The sequence below is a fragment of the Ictidomys tridecemlineatus genome, chromosome 7 (assembly GCF_052094955.1).
Source record: "Ictidomys tridecemlineatus isolate mIctTri1 chromosome 7, mIctTri1.hap1, whole genome shotgun sequence".
In the NCBI taxonomy this organism is placed as follows: domain Eukaryota; kingdom Metazoa; phylum Chordata; class Mammalia; order Rodentia; family Sciuridae; genus Ictidomys; species Ictidomys tridecemlineatus.
Genome location: NC_135483.1, coordinates 113107199 through 113124135, shown reverse-complemented (window position 1 = coordinate 113124135; position 16937 = coordinate 113107199). Strand labels below are relative to the sequence as shown.

General features: G+C 32.4%; 1 protein-coding gene across 5 annotated transcripts in view; it reads left to right on the top strand.

Annotated features, from left to right (window-relative positions):
• Positions 1-16937, top strand: part of Lrp1b (LDL receptor related protein 1B) — a 1779935-nt gene that overhangs the window by 1148851 nt on the left and 614147 nt on the right. For all 5 annotated transcript variants that reach the window (XM_078017329.1, XM_078017328.1, XM_078017330.1 and 2 more), the window contains exons 24-27: positions 6865-7062; positions 8617-8821; positions 15293-15457; positions 15705-15949. In XM_078017329.1, the coding sequence (XP_077873455.1) occupies positions 6865-7062; positions 8617-8821; positions 15293-15457; positions 15705-15949 (813 nt within the window). The remainder of the gene's footprint in view (positions 1-6864; positions 7063-8616; positions 8822-15292; positions 15458-15704; positions 15950-16937) is intronic.

Below are 16937 nucleotides of genomic sequence, written 5' to 3'. Positions count from 1 at the left end.
AAAATTTTAAAACAAATGCTTGTGTGTGTGCGCGCGCACACACACACACACACACACATTTATTTTACAAATCATGACAGCAGGATACAGTTTTATTTCCTTCTCTGTATTTGCAGCAATCTGTGTCTTCTGTTGTAGAATTTCTATTAATGTTTCTGTGTACATCAGTTTGAACAGAAGTCAGTAATTTTTAGTACAATACTTTCTCAAATAGAACATAAAAGTAACAGCAGTAAATGAGCTCTTAAGTATTACTACAATAAAAATATGAGCTTTCCTGAAGGGAAAAACATGTTTTACAGTACTTATCATACTGAATTACCTTGCTCAGCATACATGTCATGTCCGAAGAATTCTTGTTTTATTTATGAGTGTTTCTAAAAAGGTGGAAAGTATAATTTCTTCTATTGCTTGTTTGAGATTTTATTCTTGAAGTTTAATTTGAGGGTTGGAGGTATAACTTACTGGTAGAGCAAATTCAGTTTTCTATCATGAGTTCAATGCCCAGCACACAAAAAAAAATTAACTTCTTAAGAATAAAGTGAAAATTAATTTTCTTTCCTGTTTCATATCCCAGCCATTAGTTTTCATGGCAGATATAGCAATGTTCCTTCTTTAATCCTTCAAGAAATACTCCATGATTTATCTTTATGCAGGTCTGAAAAATCTTTCTTATTTTTAAACTTACTAATATCTATTATATGTCTCTCCTAGAATTTTTTTTAGAATGATTATGTATTATTTTAAAGTATGGCATAGGTAAGTTTTTTAGTCCTACAATAAATTTAAGTATGAATTAATTCTGGCAGAAGCAAAACCTTTGGGAGGTTAATTTTTTCTAATTATTCCTATGTGCTTTTCCATTCATAGAAATTGTTATTCCTCTCATTAGGGTCTTAAAATTCCTTATGCACATTTTATATATTTCTTAATGACTTTTCCTACATTTCATTTATTTTTTGCTGTTGTAACATAGTTGTTATACATTCTGCATCTTGCTGTTTTTAAATTACAAAATATTATACATTATCCCATTTTAATACCAGTGCATCAACTACATTCATTATTGTGGCCCTATAATATTATGTGCCTATACCAACTTCTATTTATCCAATCATAGGTTGATGAAAATTTTTCCTGTTTTTAAGCTTTTGATACTGTAAATAATATTGCAAAGCATTTCCTTGCTCTTCTGCAATTCTTCACATTTACAACCATTGCTTTAGAACAATTTCTTACAAATTGACTCGGTCTTAAGCTTTTGATGGATATTGTCCAGCAGCTCACCATATGAATTAGAATAGTGTATACTTTCATTATCAATGTATCAGCTTTCATTATCAATATATCAGTGTGTCTCTTCTCTACATTCTAATCAATACAGTATCTTTCCAAACATTTACCATTTTTTTAAAAATTCACTTCTCATTTAAATTGAAAACTTGTTAAAATTTAATAGCTATTCAAGCAATGGGGATATAGCTCAGTTGTAGAGTCCTTGCCTAGCATGTGTGATCCTCTAAATTTAATTTCCAGCAGTAGGAAAAAAAAAAAGGTTGTTTATACTTTATTTTTCATAAATTATACTTTTAATAAATATTTCCCATTATTCACTGGAATACTTTTTTCTTGTTAATTATTACAAGCACATATATATTAAATAGTATATTACTTATAGTTCAGATATTTTGCCTGGTCATATTTTTATGATTTTTCATTATTTTTATGCTACAATTTTGTTAATGTATATTAAACATTATTTTATTCTTAAAGTTGTGTCAAATTCAGTAAGTCTTTTCTTATCCTATAGTTTTGAAAATAATTCAGTTATTCTTATTTCTAAAATTTTATTTCATTTATTATATCAGTAGTTTAAACCACTTGAAATTTTTTCTGTATTGAGTCAGAAAAATATTTTGAATTATTTTTTTTCTCTAGGTCCCTTAAAATCGCATACTCCTAAGCCAATTAATCAGCTGCACATCAGTACCAAAGGATTTATAAAAATAATAATAATATATTGTATTACCTTTTAAAGCTAATAGCAATTATATATTTCTCTTAGAATTTTCTTAGTGATGTTCTTTAGAGTATTTCTTTAAAGTATGGCAAGTTTTTTAGTATTACAGTAAATTTATATATAAATTAATTCTGGCAGAAGCAAAACCTTTGGGAGGTTAATTTTTTTCTAATAATACCTATGTGCTTTTCTATACATTGAAATTATTATTCCTCTCATTAGTGTCTTAAAATTCCTTATGTACCTTTTATATATTTTTTTGATTTTTCCTATATTTCCTGTCTTTGCCTTTAGGTAGGCAAATGAATTTGAGATCCTCATTTCCATTATGTGATTCTTTTTGTTTTCCCTTTTCTCTATCAACTAGAACTTTCAGAACAATGTGAAAGGATAGTGTCAGTGTCCCTGACCTATCTTCTTGCTTCCACTGATTCCTTTTTGAATGTAATCCTGATTTTTAGATTATTAATAGATTATACACACATATTTATGCATGTATAATACAAATACTTTTAAAGAATAATTCATACATTTTCTTTTTAAAGTTATCATCCAGAATGGATTTTGAAATCTATTGTATTTATTTTATAAATTGGGATGATAAACTATTTTCTTTTTGATCTACTAGACTGAACAATCATCAATAGACTTCTGATTATTGAAATATTTTTGTCATTGCAAAATAGCCTCATTTAACCATAATCACTATTTCCTTCCTTTGCTGTTAGATTATGTTTGATAATGTGTAAAATAGAAATTTTATTTAGCAATCATAAGTGGTATCAGTATATCAATAATTGATTTCTTTTGTCCTATGTGTTTTTTTCTCTCTCTTTCATAGTTTTTGTCTAGTTTTCTTTTCTATTAGTTTTAGTGAGGAGATATTTACCATTAATTTTTAGAAGTTAAAATCCACCCTTTTGGCTTATAGTTATGACTAATGCACATATTCACAGAATCACCACCATAATCAAAATAGAGATGCTCCTTCATAATCATGCCCTTCACTCTGCCCCTCTTTCTACTATCATCTACTGATCTGTTTTTAATTTCTATTGCTTTTGCTTTGCCAGCATATTAAATAAAAGGAATAATATAGTATGTAGCCTTTTGTTTTCTTTCACTAATGTTGCCTGAGTGTTTGTTTCTTCATTTAGACCCTCTTTCTTGGTTTTCATAGTAGGTGGACTCAGAGAAGATCCCGAGACCAGGCTGTTACTTCTTTTCAGTTTTTTAATCAAGGGATTCTGGAGTTTACCCCTAAGGGTGAGCCACCTTCTCTGAAAATTGTGCTCCACTGTCACTTTTTAATATGTAGAACTATTGGCATCCTCTCTCAGAAACTTCCACAACCTTAGCATCCTCACCAGGCTTCCTTTAATACTGTAACATTTTGGCAACAGATGTCTTAAAGAGGTTAGGAAAGATGGAGCATTCCCCACCCCCTTTCTTTTTTAAAATGTATATATTCTTGGGCTGGGGGTGTGGCTCAAGCGGTAGCGCTCTCGCCTGGCAGGCTTGCGGCCCGGGTTCGATCCTCAGCACCACATACCAACAAAGATGTTGTGTCCACCGAGAACTAAAAAATAAATATTAAAAATTCTCTCTCTCTCTCTCTCTCTCTCTCTCTCTCTCTCTCTCTCTCTCTCCCTCTCCTCTCTCATTCTCTCATTTTATTTTTTAAAATAAAATAAAAATTAAAATAAAATAAAATGTATATATTCTTGTAGTGTGATTTCCTAAGGACAAGGTATGATATCATTAATGAGGCATTTTAAAACTATGTATCCTTTAACATGAATTAAGTGTAAATTTCTCTGACAAGAAGCTTCTGAATCTATAATTTACTACTGACAAAGGGCAAACTATAAACCAAAAGATGAAGAATCTCTTCAGAATTAAAATGCCACTAGTTTCAGTATATGCTCAGAAATATCTGACTTCTTCTTGTTTCATCATTTCAACATTTTCTATTTTGGAACATTTCACCTATGAGTGATGTCTGGATTAAATATTCATAATAATTATGAAGCATTTATTAAGATTTTGTTAGTGTTCACTCTTTTGTCAGCCATTTTCATGGTAACAATAGGTTGAACATTTTATAAAAGTTAAAAAAAATACTGATAATCAGTATTTAGAGGGAATTTATCAAATTTAAGTGATAGTTGGGAGCAAACCTAAGGATTAAGATTTTTTTTAATTCCAATTTTGTTATTTGGGATTATATCATAGTTTACATTTATATTTACTGTGATTATTTTCAGCTTTTAAAGTAAATTGTCTGGGCTGGGGATGTGGCTCAAGCGGTAGCGCGCTCGCCTGGCATGTGTGTGGCCCGGGTTCCATCTTCAGCACCACATACCAACAAAGATGTTGTGTCCGCCGAGAACTAAAAAATAAATATTAAAAATTCTCTCTCTCTCTCTCTCTCTCTCTCTCTCTCTCTCTCTCTCTCTCTTTTTCCTCTCTCTCTCTTTAAAAAAAAAAGAAATTATAAAAAAATAAATAAATAAAGTAAATTGTCATAACCATTTAATTGCATTCTGATTACAGTTCAAGTTAGATTGAAAAGAAGTTATTATTAATTCCATTTTACAGGTAAGAACATTTAAGTCCTCAACAGATAAAGTCTTTTACAAAGACAAACAGCAGTTTATACCCATTGTAAAAAATCAAACAAGGGCTCTTACACTAAAATTAGGTATTTTTTCTTTTATGAAACTGCTCATCTAATATAACTATTTCCTCCATTTTTAAAAGTCTGAAATCTGGATTTTAAATTTTTTGAGTATTTGTATGGGTGATAGCATCTACTAAACATGACCAGTTTTAATTTCATATAGGCTGTTTCATCATCAGTTACTAGGTGCATTCAGCTTTTATCAACCCATAGCATGCTATTGCTGGCCTGGCTGGGCAGGGTGGAAAACCTTCATCTGGAATGTGAATGATTTTGACTTGTGGACTTCTTGGCTCTATTTCAGTTGGGTAGGACAGGATGCCCTCATTTGCATGCTCAGTTTCCACTGCATCAGTTGGCTATCATCATAGCAGCAATGTGCAGTGAAGGGCATAACACTATGCATTACATGTCCTCAATACCTCAGTGGTCACAATAGGACACATAGTTTTTGCTAATCGGTCTGCAAGTCTTCTGAACAGTTTTTCTGTTCTTGGCTGGAATTGTTTATACCCTGCAGTCAGCTGGAGGTCAAGGAGGTGCCCCTGCTGAACATGACAGGGCTTCCGAAAGCAGGTACAACTCCAGTGAAAAATTGTCAGGTGACTCCTCCACATCAAGGGCTAACAGCTTTGGTTAGCACTCTCCTGAACGTAAGAACTGGTATGAATGTTTTCTCCCTGGGTTAGGTGTTTCAGATGTAATAATGAACAAAACAGACAAAGCAACATCCCTGTTTTGTTTTCTTGTAAGGAAGAGAGATTATAAACAAGTAAGTACTGATTTTAAAATATACTTCAAAGAGAATAAATGGGCTATGATGATATATAAACTACCCATCATGAGCATTTATTAGGCACCTAATCAGGAAAGACTACTCTGAGGAAATGAGATTAATAAGAAAATAAACCTGGTTACAGTTGACAGAAAAGTGTTTGAAATTAAGTGAATAAATGACTAAGTACATTGGCTTACATATTCAAAGCATAGGAAACACACAGGGGCTTTGTAGAGAGGAATTAGCCTGAAAGACACTTGGAACTACATATTTGGATTTCCATAGGAAATGGTCTCTCTCCAGGTCTTTTCTGGTTCATTCTTTATGGTTCTTTTCTCTTCTATAATTTTTCAACTCAAGGACATACGCACTAGCAGCATGAAGCATAGAGATCTGTACGAAAAGACTTTCTTAGCTTGAAAAGTTCTCTGGAAGTTTCCACACCTCGGGCCAATCACATTTCTATGGGGAGCGATGATTACAGCAGTCCACATTCAAAGGACATGTTTAGACTTGGGAAGAATATTGATTTTTCTAAAGGAAAATTTTTTAAAAAGTGGCACTGACATGGAAACAGGAAATATTTGAGAGCAGATGTTCCTTTCTCAAAATGTGTTTTCATCTTATAGAATTTATGCCTAGTTCATTATTAGTAGGTCTCACAATGATTAGTATAGGCTTGACACATTTTTAAATTATAATTTTAGTAACTTCTAGGTATTGATCCATTTTTTCTATTAGGTAACCAAAAAAGTAACCTCAAATTTGTTTTCAAAGGTGGTTCCTTTTTTCCTGATTCAGGCCTGATTGTGGCTGAAAACCTAGTGGGGAAGTATATAGTAAGCTTCTTTCTTCCCTTCCTGTGGAAAGCACTTTAATTATAAATCCAGTAACTCTCTTCATAAAAGTCTGGGGTTTTTTTTGTTTTTTTTTTTTTTTTACTTTTCCCCTTAGTAGATCTGTAAGTATGTGATTAGCTATGAATGACAGAGTTAGTTTTAGTCAGTTTTTCTCAATCTATATTGTGTTGTATCTGAGCTTTGGTGAAAATATCTAAGTAAACAGAATATCTTCCATTTTGTCTTTTGTTTAAATTATACTGGTATTTTTTTTCATCAGAATTAGGTATACAAATTCAATAAATAAAAGCATATTAATGAGTATGCATCCTTTTTATTCATTTATTTTAATGAATATGTATATACCCAAGGTTTTCTAATTTCTTTTTAATGTTAGAATGAAAGAAATTGCTTCTTAAGAGATAGAGAAGTATAAAATCAATTATACTTTAAAATGAATGGATTTTACCTCAGACATTTTATTTCATTTACTTGAAGTATATAAATATTTTCTTAAGCCTATTAAAAATAAATTTAATTTCAGATCCTTTTGAAGCATTCATCATCTTTTCTATTCGCCATGAAATTCGAAGAATTGATCTTCATAAAAGAGACTATAGTCTACTAGTTCCTGGATTGAGAAACACCATAGCACTTGATTTTCACTTCAATCAAAGTTTACTTTATTGGACAGATGTTGTAGAAGACAGGATATACCGGGGCAAGCTTTCAGAGAGTGGAGGTAAATATGCTAACATGTTATTTAATGTTTAAGTTTCTTTTTAAGTGAAAAAATTTAAAAAACTATGTTGTGGTCAAAAAGAATTTTGGTTCATTTTTTACTTTGGACATTTATATCCCTACTACATATGTTAAATCACGGAGGTCAGGCACAGATGTGAAGAAATTTGGGGGGATAGGACTGGCCCCACTGCTCACCTCATTATCAGTATGGACTCCCCATAGATTTATGGTGAATATATTTATTTATCATGTGGGAAGGGATGATTTCTGCATACTAGCAGTCAAACTTTTCTGTAAGTAGTATAATTTGTTTCTTATTTTGTCACTATCTTTCAACATAATTCAAAGAATAATGAAAACCTTATTACAAAAATCCACTAACATGAGCTAAATATTTTTGCTATAGTTTGATTTAGCTCTTTTGTCTTAATTAGATCTTTCTTAAGTAGCAAGGTTTTGAGATAAATATATACAATATTTCTCCGAAAATTAGTGTTCCAATGGCACAGTATTTTCATCAAATTGTTAATTCTTTCCTAAATTGTCTTTGCAATTTTGAGAAATACCAATATTTAAACAATTTAATTATGATGTATGAATTTGTGCTGTATGTCATATTACCACAATTTGATTTAAAATGTTGAATTTAAATCCATGGAATTAGTTGGTTAAAAGTTTTTTAAAAAAAAACACTGTTAAAATATCTAACAAAAGTTCCTAGTAATATCATAAACTCCAATGTTATTCAATTAGGAAAGTGCTTATAAAATGAAATCTTGAGCTGGGGATACAGCTCAGTTGGTACAGTGCTTGTCTGGCATGCACAAGGCCCTGGGTTCAATCCCCCAGCACAGCAAAAAAAAAAAAAAAGAAAAGAAAAGGTTGCAAAATGAAATCTTAAAAAAAATCTGTAAAAAAAATTAAGTGCTGGATAAATACAAATATTTGTAGACATTACTAAATTGTTTATTTTTATTTCATTGCACACTGGTGCTTTTTCTCTTACTGTATCCTTGTTATATCCTTGAGGTCTTGTACCCTGAGGAGGAGTATGTGATTTGGGCTTATCTTTATTAAGTACAATAATAGCTCTGTTATTGTCATGTTTCCAAAAAGAGAAAAATTATGGAGGTTTATTAGCTTTGATATATGTTGCCTAAGGTAGACGTTTTCTCTTCATTTTACTCTACTCTTGAAGAACAACATTTGAATTAAATTGCACTAATTCTAAAGAGCTATTTTATTGTTTCCACAATCCCTTGTTCTTCCTACAAAGGTAGAAACAAAAAAACTAACAGTTTTTGCAACCTCCCTTGTTAAAAAATCCCATTGCACTGGTGTTGATAGGATTAAATATCTCTGGTGAGGAAGATCAGTAATTCTAAATTTGGGGATCCTTAATTTCCTTTGTGCCAGGTAACACTTTTGCAATCTCTCTCAAAGGTGAAATAATGTTTCAGTACTTTGTACTGTGGAGCTCAGGTAGACATTTTCCTTTGTTCTTTACACATTCCTTGAAAGGATCCACATGTTGCTTTCCTTTCCTTTTCAGGTGTCACTGCAATAGAGGTGGTTGTGGAGCATGGCCTGGCTACCCCAGAAGGCCTGACTGTTGACTGGATAGCAGGCAACATATACTGGATAGACAGCAATCTGGATCAAATCGAAGTGGCCAAACTGGATGGTTCCCTCAGAACTACACTAATAGCAGGAGCCATGGAGCACCCTAGGGCCATTGCTTTGGACCCAAGATATGGGTAAAGAAGTTTAACTTTTAGAGATTCACTTTGGCAAAAACATTATAATCTTGCATTGCTGGCTGCCTATGTTCCTGTGATTTGTGACACTGTGTCAGGAGGATCCCAAATCAAAAACAGCCTCAGAAACTTAGGGATACCCTGTCTCAAAATAAATAAGAAAAATAACTGGGGATGTAGCTCAGTGGTAATATAACCCTGGCTTCAATCTCCAATACCCCCCCCCAAAAAAGCATATATATATATATATATATATATATATATATATATATATATATATATATATCACATATTTTACATATTAATTATATAACACATATTTATATGTTATTACAATTATGTATAGTTATATAATTTTGGGCTACTGGAACTATATATACATATGTATATATGTTCATATTTATATATGCATACACATATATATATATATACTTTCATTTTATTTTTGAATTCATTTATTCATAATTTGTTAGTTAAAATACTTATTTTGTACATACATATGTATGTGTGTATAACTTTGTATTTATGTATATATTTGTATATACAGTCTAACAACAAACTTAAGTTTATTTCCACAGTTTGGTTAAAGGATTCTTTACATAGTTCCTTTTAGAAGCTGGACATGTCTGTCTTCAAAATATGGGCATTAGGCCCTATTGGAAGCTATTGCAACTCTTTTGCAAAGCAGTAATTTAATGAATTTCTCTTTGCCCCTGCCAAAGAGATGCTGTAATTGTTTCTAATGGTTGTAAACCACAGGGCTAGTCTTTGTTCTAAATTGTCACAGATGTTAACCCCTCACCCTTTATTTATTTTGTATGTTCTTGGAGTCAGTTTAAAGGAAAATTAAACTAAGCTTGAAGGAGTCCAGCAGTGTGATGCTAACTTTTGGTTAGTTTGAAAGACAAAATACATGATTCTGGAAAACAAAGGTTAAATGTTGCATAATGCAGTATATTTGCCCAGAGTTCCCTTGATTGGTCTTTTTTGAAGGAACAGATTTGGAGTTGGAAGATGTGAGTTTCTGTTCCTACTCAGTCACTTATTTTCTGGGAAAATAATTTGTATTATCTTCTCTTAGATTCCAGTTTTCTCTTGTGTAAATTAAGGATATTATCGTCTTCATTAGTTTTTTTTTTTTTGAAGAGATTAAGGCAAATAATTTTTAACTAATATGGGAAGATGTTGTAATTTCTGTTATTTGTTTCCCTAGTAATTAGTTTGCAAATCCTAAGCCATTGTCAAGTCCAAAGAGTATCAGAAAAAAAATATTACTTTTTTGCTTTCTAACTTTAAGCAATATAAAGTCTAGGAAGTATCAATGAGAGAGCAGAGTGAGTCAAGAGGGAGTTTAGTGAGATACAGAAAAGAGAAGAGTTTCCTAAGTAAGCATTCTGGCCATACTCTGGCTTTTGCTTTGGTCTCTGCCCAAGATTCAGAAACTAATAGATTGGGAAGTTTATTTTCCTTTTCTCAACTCAAGCAGAAGCTAAAGGGGCAAAACAGCTTCTCTAGAGAGGATATTCCAAGTTGGTAACCCTCACTGGGATGTTTACTTTCCACGGTGTTTGAAATTTCTTTGAATCAGTTGCCAACATTTAAAATGTTGAAAGATTTTGCAAAAAAATCCCTGATTTTCTAGCTTCTTTAGAAACTAGGGAGATCTGGCAATATTGAACTGAGAAATGGAGGTTTCTTTTAGGCCCAAGGTGTTTTCTCTAGTTTACCCAATCTACCTTCACCCATTTCACTCACGACCTGCTTGTTACAACAGTTCACCTGAAAAGACCTTTAAGTTTAGTGAAGTGCCATTATGTTTCAACAGTCTATCCCCAAGATAAAAGTAGACTGTTGGTCCTGATCCTATACTACCCACAGAGGGTTTTCATGTTTAATAGTTTTATCCTCAGGTTAACCTGAGGATATGTACTTTTAGCTTTTTTCTTTTCTTTTTTTTTTTTTCTTTTTGTTGGTACTAATGATTGGACACAGGGTCTTACACATGCTAAGTAAGTGACCACTGAGCTGTATCACCAGCCCTTTTGTTTTTTTTAGTTTTGCAGGGGGGACAGGGTCTCATTAAGTTAGGTGAGGCAGGCCTCAAACTACTTCTGACCCTCCTTTCTCAGCCTCCAGAGTAGCAGTATTTATAGGTGTGGTATGTGCCATCACATTCCACTTACCACATATTAGGTGCATGATAAATATTCTATACAATGAAAAAGTGACATTTGGAGAAAGATGTAGTTCTAGCACATATGCCCAAAGAGAATGTAAAATGTGACTACTTCTCAAATTAAAATGGTACAGACAGAAAAAAAAAGAAAAAAAATTACAGGTTTATGAAAGTTTTGTAAATGGTATGGCCAAAATCAACCAACCAACCAAACAAACAAAAAACCAATCCATGAGATTTGGGTGATACTTCATTTTCTATAGCATTGTATTAATAATGCTTAGGATAAACCTGTTTGACTTAGTTTATCTGAGAATATCTAACCTAATAGGAGAAAAAATAACTTGGAAACAAAATGCACACACAACCTACTATTTAAATGAAATTACCAAACACTATTTCCATGATATTAAGAGATCTCCAGATTCTTTTGCACTCTCAGAGGAGAGAGCTAGCTGATACTGAGCTAGTCAGTGAAGAGGGAAAACCTGATGATGGCCCTGAGAGAGATGGTGCTTTCCCTCACCAGCTGCTGCTTTACAATTGTGAGATTATTTAAGATAATTACAGTGGTAATAAAGTAATTTTTAAAAGCAGGGTGAGGGAATAACACAAAATTGTTTCTGAAATACATGACCAAAGTTCAGGTAGTAGTACTAAACCATTCTAGTCTAAGAATTAATTGAAAGGTTGACCGATTTGACTGTCATGATTAGATGGGATTTTTATTATTAAAATTGTTTTGTACAATATTGACATGATTAAGATATGAAGTTTAGGTGAACACCTCGAAGCATCATTGTAGCAATTACATTTATAAAATTATTGCACATGTTACAATAGTTTCCAGTTTATTAGATATTTCAGTAAAACATTCTCAAATTATTTTAAACATTGATCCTTTCATAAGGTAGACTGAGAACATAGGAGCAATAAACACCCATGCATATACAAACACACATACATAGATACACACTAACAACAAAGTCAAACTAAGCATAAGAAAAAGAACAATGAAAAATCATTTTACTTAAATTCAGTTACTTCCTTCATACTATGCAAAATAGAAGAGTATGATTTTCCCTTTTTTCTCAAGTTATTCAAGAAATATATAAGGAAGCTGTGAATCAGCATTGATAGGAGCTCCAAAAAAGGCATTTAAACTTATTTTTGAAAGTTTGTATTTTAGGAGAAATGTACTGGATAATTTTTGAGAAGTATAATTTGTGTAAATACTATCATTTTTCCTACTAAATTCTAAGCTTTTCTCATGGTGAGAGAAATTATTTCCAAGTCTATGAAATCCACCATAGCTCTTGGCATATATAATGGTGCTCAATAAATGATTCTTAAACAAATGAATACATGCACATGTATGGACTTTGTTTAGGTATAACTTACAAGAACTCAAAAATATACTTTAGAGAACAAAGTGCACAGTATAAGACAGCTAATGGGAAATTCTATAAACTATTTACCATGACAAAGGAAAAGAAAGGTTTGCAGCTAGCCACTTTGCTCCCTTAGCATGGGAGAAAAGAGAGAGAGAGAGAGAGAGCGAGACAGAGAGACTATAACATGAGCCCCATGAAATATACTTAGTTCATGTGAAGTTGCTACAGCAGTCAAGAGCTCTGTGACACTTTTTAACAAAATTATTTTATACAATATTGACATGATTAAGATATGAAGTTTATGTGAACACCTTAAAGCATTGCTGTAGCTTTAAGAAGTATTTTCAATCAACTACTTTACTTCCTTAGTATCAAATCCACTGACCTTCCTTCTAGGTGATAGAGCATATTGCCTTCATGCCACATTCCTCCAGTGTTTTAGATTTTGACTCAGTGTCTCAAGTGACAAGCCATTCTAAAATGGTAAATTGGGACTCTTAGGGAGGAGGCAGTTTTCTTTCATTCCGTTGTAAGATATTGCACTTATTGCTAAGGTGACCTGAAAGAATACAGGAATCCTTTTTAAACATGAAGCTATTATTAGGGAGTAGCTGGCACCAGCAGGGTACTCAGGTCAGTTCTTGAACTTCCATTGCCTTTATTCTCTGGTACTGCCTGGCATCTTCCTGCTGTATTACAAGTATTTCGTTTTCAGTTATGGGTTCTGCTATTACAGTTTCTCTGGTTAAAGCAGAATTAGTCATTGAAGATTAGTGAGATATCTAAATAACATTTTGATTTTATCTGGAAATATTCTATAAAAAAAACTATTTTCTACCCATTGTTGGTTTTAGATGACCCAAAGATTATAGATAAATATTTCTTTGCTTTTGCAAAGATCATTTCTTTTAACCTTCTGCAGCTTGACCTGCTGGATGATAATGTCCTTTTCATGCCTATAATGGTACAAGTTGTTCATGGTCCATTGATTCAATTTAATCCAAACACAAGAGTAGCCCATGATTGCAGAAACTGCAGAATCCTGGGACTATAGTTTCTTTTTAAAAAGCAATTGTGGCTGAACATTTCAATATGCCCTGTTCAAAGAGATATTCAGTCTTTGTATATTTAAGGAAATAATGCACTTATTGAAATGCTAATATATTTTAACCATATAATAAGAAAGAAATAACAAATAATGATTTTGTTAAAATGCTTCATTGTATAGGATACCAAAAAGTGCCCCGAATTTTAGGGAACAATGATCCTTGAATTCAACCCTTAAGATTGGTTGTATGCACTGACTTGTGACAAAATCAAGAATATTTTAGCCTAACTAATTCTAGAACATGTTATTTTATATAAAGTGTTGAAAGTTTCCTACCCAAATTATTCACAGAATAGTACCATTAGTACTAGTTTTATTTTATTCACAGATTAGTACCATTAGTACCATTAGAAGCTTACTAACTCCAGAATGTTTAGTGAAAAAAATGAAGGGCTCATTTAGGTATAGAATGCTGCAAAGTGTCACAAGCCATATTCTTCTCCCCACTGGGAAAAAAAAATATGTTTTAAAGACCACGTGCCTATATCTGAGAAAGCTAAGTATAGAAAATGCAGAACTGCAGGGCTACTGACACATGAATTGAACTTTCAACTGAGGCTTCACTGAATAGAAAGAGGGAGACAATAATTCCTCTTTTATTATACAGGGAAAAGATACTTCAGGAGTCTCATGTTATCATTGTAGAGTGTTGAGAACTGGTCTTACCCAAATCTGGTATGGCACTTCCACAACTACTCTGAGGCTACCTATGACTCTCAAAATTCACTAAACTTGTTTTCAGGGATTATTTTTCCTTTTTTTAAACTCACAGGCCTCTCCACTTAATTTTGTTTATCAAGCTCTCACCATAAATTTGATTGATGCTGTGTTGGTGTTTATTTCTATTTTAAATGATATTTTTCTGAAGCTATTTTAAAGAAAAGATGACAAATAATGACCTGGTGACAATGAAAGATACGTGCATCCAAAATTACATTGAGACCATTTCACTTTCATTGATTTCAAGAAAGACATTTAACAACTTAATTGAAGAGCCTATCAGTCTTATGCTAATTAACCTTTGTTGCACTCTGTATTTAAATGGCACCACATTATATTATTTGGGGGTTATTTTTACATATAAATTATATAATAGTAAAATGTTTCTAGATAACTACTATTTTTTCATCCAAAAGATCTTTTTAGTAGACTTTCATCTTTTCAGGAAAAAAAACAATAATAACCTTTTAATAAATGCCCTCATAACATTATAAAAAATATTTTGTCTATTTTATTTTAAAGCATTTATGCTTAAACTTTGATTATAGAAATGATCAAATACACAAATGAGAAGAATAGTAAGCTCTCTTATATCCCTTACCCAATTTCAACATTATTAATTAAAATCTAGTCTTTTGGGATGTTACTGTTCACTTTTATTCTTTCCCAGCAGTTTAATTTATTCATGGCCAAAACTGTCCATGAATCTGTAATTATTTCTAAAATTCTTATCCCATAGTGGGTTTCAAAATATCACCTCCTCAGAGGAAAAATAAGAGACCATAACATGAGCCCATGAAAGTGTTTCTCCTTGATTGCCACCTGTAAGTTGGCACTTGACTTCCATTCTCTCTCATAGCAGTTTTATCCTTCAAAATATTTTACAGGTTGTAATTCTATATTCATGAACGGATTTAGTGTGTATCTTGCTATGGATACTAAGCCTCTAGGAGAGATATTACACTGTTTCTCCTGTGATTTTTCACTTACCAAGTGCTGAGTATATAGTAGGTATTCATTTAGTATTTGGGAAATGCCTGACTAAAACAAGAGCATTATTTCTTTTTCTTCAGAATTCTTTTCTGGACAGATTGGGATGCCAATTTTCCTCGCATCGAATCTGCCTCTATGAGTGGTGCTGGAAGAAAAACAATCTACAAAGACATGAAAACTGGGGCTTGGCCTAATGGACTAACTGTGGACCACTTTGAGAAAAGGATAGTTTGGACAGATGCCAGGTTTAAAAATGATCTCTTTTCTATATTTTCTTTAACTTTCTTCATTTAATATTAACAATATTGATAAGTGTTCAATATACAGTTATGTAGAGACATTAAAATTAGTGATTATTAAAAATTTAGACAAATCAGATACAGGTCCATAAAATATTCACAGAATATTTACTGTCATTTATTTGAATTACATGATTATATTTTTGGATTATTTGAGCTTTGATCAACTACTGATATATTTACATTTTTCTAGGTCAGATGCTATCTACTCAGCCCTTTATGATGGGACAAACATGATAGAAATCATCCGAGGCCATGAATATCTTTCTCATCCCTTTGCTGTGTCTCTATATGGGAGTGAAGTCTATTGGACAGATTGGAGAACCAACACATTGTCCAAAGCCAATAAATGGACAGGACAGAATGTCAGTGTGATTCAGAAAACCAGTGCACAGCCTTTTGACCTTCAGATATATCATCCCAGTCGTCAGCCACAGGGTAAGTGCATGTCACATGTTCACCACCTAGATTTTCATATTTATTACATAATATGTTAACTGTAAAATAACTTTTGAAAGTTAACAACAATTAATATTATATATGTGTATACTATAATGGAAGTGATTTCAGCCTTTATTTATATTAGATCAGGATTCTTCTTTTTCTCTTTCTACTTTTCTTCACATAGAAATAAATAGGCAAGTCTTTAAAAACTAAAGGTTTTACACTAAGTCCTCCAATTGGTAGTCACCATCATTGCATCAAAAAAAAAAAAAACATTGTTGGGTGTTGTATAAAGTCTTTGAGTTTGGAATCTATTGCCTAAATATAATGACCAGTCAATATTAGAGAACACCAAGAACATATCTATGCTCCCCACACACACTCATAGCCACTGAGAGTAGAGAATGATTTATGAGAAGGAATGTACTATTTCCTTGAGTTCCTCCATTTCAAGAGAAGTGAGTTGATGACTGTGTTGTTTCCTTTTCCCATGAATCCCACCTAGTGATTCAATAGCAATCTCCTTCTTGGTTTTGTGGTTTTGTCTCCTTCACTATTCTTACCAATGTTCTTTTCACAAATCTCAAATTTATTATTTTCCTTTTTGGAATACCATTGCCATTTGAAATAACATGGTGGAGGAGAGTTATAAATATTTGTAGGCTGTATAAATTGTTACCTTCTATTGTTCATTCTGTCAAGAACTAACAAGCTTCATATCAACCATATTTTTCTCCAATCTCATATATATTCATATTCATTTACACATTTATTTATTAGCATGTACATTACTTATGCTTAAAAATATGGTTCTCCCCACTGTATAGTGTTTCCTTCCTCCCTTCTCTCTTTTTCTCCCCCACCGTCCTTATTTCCTCCCCTCCCCTCCCTTCTCTTCCCTCACCTTCATTCCTTCTGCTAGAAAATAAACTCAGGGTCTTTCACTTTGTATACAAGAATTCTACCACTGAATCAGGTCCTT